Source organism: Nicotiana tabacum, chromosome 7, assembly GCF_000715075.1.
Source record: "Nicotiana tabacum cultivar K326 chromosome 7, ASM71507v2, whole genome shotgun sequence".
NCBI classification, from domain to species: Eukaryota; Viridiplantae; Streptophyta; class Magnoliopsida; order Solanales; family Solanaceae; genus Nicotiana; species Nicotiana tabacum.
In genome coordinates, this window is record NC_134086.1 from 164500106 (window position 1) to 164507242 (window position 7137).

Sequence of the window (7137 nt, forward strand, 5' to 3'; positions counted from 1 at the left end):
ATAAAATTGTTCATTTGGACATTAAATGCTAAAAATGCAAAAGATACATATTTTTTGTATTTTTTTTAATTTTGATAAAACTAATTTAATTACTAACAATTATAGAATTAAATCCTACATGCCAATGCGATATAATTTTGTATTTTTTATTAATTTAGCAAATAAACAAACACAGACAAATACAAATAATAATCCAAAAATGTCACAAAATACTCAAAATTGCACACCAAGGAAAATCATTTTATTTTGCATTTTTTGGGAGTATTTCTCATATAGGGCAAAAATCACGTGCTTACAACTTCCTTTAATGAAAATTAACTACCAAATTTTATTTTTAGCAATGTTATTTGTTGAATGTTCCAAATTGGGATATTCCTTAAAACTCTTTTGGAACTATTCAACAATATGTGTATTTATATGTGTTTTGACCTTTAGTATACATCCAAAATATATTAACATCAGAAAGAACTTGCTATTGATTCATGAATCTTACACCGATCCTAAAGCAGATTACATAGATATACCATTTCTCAAAATCAGAGAGAAAGTAGAAAAAAGAAGAAGAAATACCATGCACATCATGTTTGGAACCTTAATCATAAGAAAATAAAAGGAAAAAAGAAATATAGAATCAATGCATAGTTTTCTAAGCTGTTGTTGATACCTTCTCGCACAAACAGATCATCATTCAAGATTCTTCTTCCTCAAGCAAAACTAAAATATGAATCTAACACCGCGGTAAATATGACACTATTACCATTTCATATATGGAATGAAAAGGGTTAAACATTGGGTAGGGATCTCATGAAACAATAGTTATGAATTTATAGGCAAAAATAGAGGAATACCATAAGGTATCTTAAATTTTTAAATTAAATACTTGGGAGTTATGAAAAGCATAGGAGTTATGGATATTATTAAGAGTGGAAGCTAAAGAGGCGTGAGTTACAAAAATAAAAATTTTAAAATAAATAAAGGATAAAATATAAATACAAATTGTCATAAAGTTACATATTAAATATTTGGGGGGTTGGATATCAAAGACATGAGAGTTATTAAGATTATTAAAAATATAGGTTATGAAGATAAAATAATGATAAAAAAACTCAAAAAAGGGAGAAAAAAGATAAATATGTTTCTTGGCCTAAGAGATGTGTCACCTCACTTTCTTATTGCCCACTTATATATATAAAGTTCTTTCTCTCCAAAAATCACACGCAAAGATCTTCTTCCATATTTTTAAGAGTGATCAACAACATTAGATACAAGACGGAAAGGAAAGAATTGTAAAAAACTAATTATATAAACAAAAAAAAGACCTTTTTAATGGGTATGGTTGAAATTTATTGAAAATATATAGATGAGTCAATATACAAATTTTGAGGAAGATTGGAGGTGATTTAGACTGATTTGGTATCAAAATTCGCAGTTAAAATCGAGTTCAAAAAATCCTTCTACGATACATGTATCACGTACATATCACACACACAGATATACACGAATATACATATAATACACATTTAATACAAATATGATACATATGTAATACACATATTATTTTTTAATGTTTATTTTCTACTTCGAATTGAAACTTTTGCGCGAAAGTTTGATCATAAGAATAATTCACATTCAATCCGTGCATGGTTCGAGGAAGAAAAAAACAAAAAGAAGAATAATAAAATTAGGGTAGGTCCAAATTCACAAGCCTTATATCCCCCTCCCCCACACAAAGGACCCATAACACATGTTGGCTTTGCATGTGATCATGAATGTAACGCTCATTTTTTTTTCTTTTTCTAAATTTTTGGTCTATCCACAAGAATTAATGATCCAGGAATTAATGTTTTGTTTATTCGAATAGATAATATTGCATATGACAAGAAAGCACTCAAGGACGCAATAGATGATCAATAAAGTGGATGAAATTCTTCAAAGATTAAAATTAAAATCACAACCTAGTTAAAAGAAGATGTTACTTTTTTTTTAGTCCTTTATCATCTGTTTAAAATTATGGTATCTAGAATTACTAGGTGCACATAAATTGGTTAGAAAAAAAATACTACTGATATCGTACGACGACAAAAGCCAGACCTACGACCCGCTCCATTTATGGTAAAAATACCCGAACCCGTCCAAAGTTGATCTCCCTCACTGTGCACACTGCTAAGTACAGACTTCCTTTCTAGATCCGAATAAGAAGAATTATAGAGAGAGATGTTGAAGGCCGCTTTATATTTCTATTCATACCTACACATAGACTATTTAAGGAAAACTCTCTGACTAAGCTACAGTATTACTTTCCTTTTTCCCATTTCTTGACCTTGGAGTTTGGAACTAAGTTCTTTGCTTTCTGCTCCTTTTATCAGGTATTTCCTTTCTTCTTTCCCTACTTTTTTTTTTCTTTTTTCTGTTTCAAGGTCTATTTTTGAAGATTATTTCTTGCTTATTGTGTGGTTCTGTTGAGTGTTTGAGTTTGTGCTACAACTAGTGTTAGCTCACTTATATTTCTGTGGATTGCAAGTAGTCTGATGAATAATAGGAATATTAGTCGCTTGAGACATAAAGTTTGATCTTTTTCTGATAAATCGACTGCTTGTGCAAATGGGTTTGGGTAATTCAACGAGTAAGTCTTTTGGGTGTGATTTTTCTTAGGTTGGAATTCTCCTCTTGGAGTAAATTTATTTGGGGTTTAAGTTTGGGAACTTTTAAGTAGTTGGAATAATTGTCCTAGTCTTTCAGTACATTTGTGGAGGTTGGTTTTTTGTTGGTAGGGTTTCCCTGTATTAATCAACCTTCCATATTCTGTGTTAAATTCCTCAATTCCAGTAGTTAATTTAGGGAATGAAGAAATATACTTTTATAACTGTGACTATGGAGTGTTTTGATCCAATTTTCATTTGGGTCGACTTGCTATAGCATCGCAAGGATTATGAGAATTATGAATTTGATGCTAATTAAGACAACTTTCTTAGAAGTGGTTGAACAAAATATTGGGCTTTTTTTTCATGAAAGCAATCTCTCAGCATTTATCTTTTATGAATAGCATTATACAAGGACATGGAAGTGGCTGAACAAAAAATTGTGCCTTTTTCCATGGAAGCCTTAGCACTTCTTGTTTACGAATGAAATTCGTAAAGGCTTCAATTGCGCTCGGTCTGCCTTTTCCCTCTTATTTTAATGAAGAAAACTTCACATTTTACTTACTGGCATCGTTAAAATTTAGGGTAAGCATATTCTTTCAGAGATTATGAGTAAGTATATTGTTTCCTATTTATCTCGATTAACTTTTTTTCCTTATTAAACTGGAACTTGTGGTTTAGTTGGATTATGATATAATATTATGGTCAATGCACCAATTTTTTTGTTGAAATAACAAGTTAGTTTCCGTGCATCTTGATGATGCACCTAATATTATTTCCTTTCAAATGGATTGACTGACCTAGAATAGGTATTGCCAGAACAAACCATCTCAGCAATAATAATAATAAGGTATCACATGGAATTAGTTTCTTACACAAATTTGCAACCCGCCATTCTCTCTCCCCCTGTTTCGTTTTTCACTTCCCTTATCATAAGGAGGTGAGGTAGGATATCGTGATTACATCCCTAAGTACAGCTGGTCTTCTTGCTTAGAAATATTTAGCCAGCCTATAGTTTACCATATATTATACCTAGTTGATAGTTGACTTCAGAAAAAATAGATCACTGATTGTCAGCCTATGTGGTGCCATATGTCTGTCAGCTACATGGGAGCTGAAATAATTTAGACTTCTTAAACATGGTAGTCTCGCGCCTAATTTCCATATACTACTCCGTCCATTTCAATTTATGTGTTTTACTTTCCTTAGAATGTCTCGTTCTATATTTAGTATAACTCTTTAACTACAACTTTCCACATGGCATATTTAAGTCCACTAGATTCAAGGGTGTTTTGGTACATTATACACATCTTTAGTTTAAGACCACAAGATCGAAAAGTCTTCTTTACTTTCTTAAACTTTGTGCCCAGTCAAACTAATACATAAATTGAAACGGAAGGGGTACCTGAAACAGAACGATGTTTAGGCTCTTTAACAAGGTTTGCTGGTGCGGTGGGAAAGGAGGTTATGATATTGTAAAAGAGTCCTGTTGTTCTCCTTTTAGATTATAAAATAATTTAATAGCTTTGAGCTCCTTCACAGTATTCCAAGGCAAGCCCCTACTGGATCACACTATTCCTGATATTTCTGTTTGAGCAACTCGAGTATGAACATTGTATCTTTCGAACCCGAGTGGGCTCTTTACTATGTGGGGATCTACTACAGTGAACAAGTTAGGTTGGGGCTCTTTTGATATTGCGTAGTTGCTCTTCGATTAGGCAAACCAGTCCAACTGTGGCAGAACATTATGGCCTTAAAACTTTGGCCATATCATGTTGACTATATAGAGATTCAAACTATTGTCAGTTTTAATAAAGTTTTGCCAAAGTCAAGTTCTGGCGGGATTGGTCGCTAGTTATATGTCAGGCACGAATAGATCTTGAAATGTCTATAGTTTTTCCTTTTGGTGAATTTAAACAGTTGATCCATCTTGATCTGGAAATGTATTCGCTACTTCCAAATGACTCCTCTCTTGTTAGGGATTCTCCTAATTGTTTGAGATACCTCTTTAGCCAAGAGATGTAAACACTAACATAAATTCCAGCTTTTTCAAAGTTAATGTGAACAATGGTCCGCTGCTTCTTACAGCGACAGTTTACTTTCTTAGCAAATCTAAAACTTAATATAATGGTAGATTCCATCAGCACTAGTTTCTCCAACCCACTAGCTAGCTTAAACCTGCCAAATGCATTGTATAAGCTGGAGACATTATATTATGCTCTGAATATATTTGACAGGTTGAGACCACGCTTTTTATTGAGTTTGATTGATAACTAAATTGCCTTGAAGCTGTTGAGTAGTGCTTGAATTGATATGTAACTCTGCGCGTTGACAGATTCAATAACTCTTTGCATACAGGTAATAAAACTCACCATGTACAAGCAGTCACCCAGTAGGAACCATAGATCCAAAGGAATCAAGCTTAAGCATGTTTTACAAATCTGTCTGTTGCTTGCTGTTTGCTTTTGGTTGATTTACCAGGTCAAGCACTCCCATGATAAAAAGAAGGAATTTGATGAAAATGATGCTAAGTTTCCCATAAAGACTGAAAGTAGCAATGAGCCTGTGAAATTCGGAAGGAAAGATCTCCAACCCCGGATTGAGGGATTGGATACAGTTAATGAGAAGCATAAAGAGGAACCAGAAGATGAAACAGTGGAAGATGAAGAAGGGAATAAGCCTGAGGAAGAAGATCTAGAAGAGGAGAACAAGATTAAAGAGAAGAATGTTGAACACACAGAAGATGGAGAAGACGAGGTCGATGATCACGATCACGATCAAGAGAAGTCTGATGTAGAGGTTGATCAAGAAGAGGATATTGTTGATGAAGACAAGGAAAGAGGAGAAGATGATGAGAAGGAAACTGAAGAGAGAGATCCTGAAGTGAATGATAGTCAGGTGGAGGAAGAGAATTTGTTGGAGGACCATGATCATGATGAGGATTCGAGCAGTTCGCATGAGGCACGTGAAGAACATTATAAAGCAGATGATGCTTCAAGTGCAGTAACTCATGATACAGTCGTAACAACCACTGAAAATGATAGTGGTAAGATAGAAAAAGAAGCAGAACATGCTGCTGAAGTGACGAGTGAAGTTGGTGTTAATAACAGTATGCAGATCAATACTGGCCAAAACACAACAGCAGACGTTGTTAAAGCAGATGGAGAAGGCAGTCCTCCAAACACAACAAACAGTGAAGAGAAGCATGGTGATCCAATCTCATTCACTGCTACAGATGCTTCAGTTTCAAATTCCACAATAACAGAAGGATTAACGGATAACTCTGGATCGAGAACCCACTCGACAGAAGTGAGCACACAGATGCATGAAATATCTCTACAGAATGGAACCCAGGCAGTTACTCAAGAATATAATGCTACTCTAGAGGACACAACTTCTGGAGGTTCCAGCCTATCAATTAGTTCTTCACAGCAAAGCAGCAGCGCTACAGATATGGGGGATAATCAACTTGTTTCTAATTTATCATTTTCTTCTAAAAACGATGGGGTAGACTCAACCCCGCTAGATTCTTTGGACGTGTCTGGTGATACGGAGTCTTCTCTGGCTGAAAAAGTCAACCAGGGTAATGCAACTGTTAAAGCAGTAGATAACAATGTGACTGAGGCTGAGAAGACAGATACTAGTGATGAAAATGGAACTACTGATGAAGGCGAGGATGCCTCAATTGCTGAGAATATGGAAGAAGTTCAAGATGATCCGATTGATACTTCTGACTCGTCCACCCACTTGGAAGAGAAACATATCCGCACGGACTTGGAAACTCTTCCTGAAATACAAACTGAAGGAAACATGGAAGATGCTGCAGCAGAGTGAAACTATAAAATTAGAGGGTAGTGTGTTTAGTTTTGGTGATAAGAAATTCACATTTTTCGTTTTTTATTTTATTTTGACGAATGTGCAAATTTTAAAAGTTGTTATAGACTACGTGAATGTTGCAAGCGAAATATAGGCAAGAGTGAAAGGTTCAACTTGTATAATCGTTTCTAGCCTCTTATATTACCAGTGTGTGTTCCATCTCGCTTTTATCTTTTTCGATTCTGGTAATGATTGTGCTTCTCTTAAAACCCTTGTGTTGAATCCCACATCGAATCTCACATTGGTAGGATGTGGATCGTCTTGGGCAATCCTCACATCATCATGAATTAGCTTTTGGGGTTGAGTTAGGCCCAAGATACATTTATCAACTTGTGCAGTATATTGAAGCAGAGATGATGCTATGTGTTGAATTAGTGGGCTAAAAGATTGAAAGTACTAGCTTCTCAAAGTAACCATGAACCCATTAGTTTCAAAATGGAAATGAAAGGTCATTCAGGGCTAAGTTGAGCTATAGCCAACGTGCTAGAATCCTAAAACCGAGCTGCTTAAATATTGCAGGGGTCACATTGAGTTGACAGTCGCAAATTCAGTTATCTAAGATATGGTCATTTGTCACGTTCTAAAGAGGTCGACCCAACAAAAAAGCGGACCCGAGTGATAA

At 34.8% G+C, this 7137-nt stretch overlaps 1 protein-coding gene across 1 annotated transcript; it reads left to right on the forward strand.

The window, feature by feature from the left end:
• Positions 1 to 2032: 2032 nt before the first annotated feature.
• LOC107798684 (uncharacterized) lies at positions 2033 to 6632 on the forward strand. Its single transcript, XM_016621711.2, has 2 exons — positions 2033 to 2366; positions 4998 to 6632. The coding sequence occupies exon 2, from the start codon at positions 5013 to 5015 to the stop codon at positions 6471 to 6473; it is 1461 nt and encodes a 486-aa protein (XP_016477197.1). The 5' UTR covers positions 2033 to 2366; positions 4998 to 5012; the 3' UTR covers positions 6474 to 6632.
• The last annotated feature ends 505 nt before the right edge of the window (positions 6633 to 7137 follow it).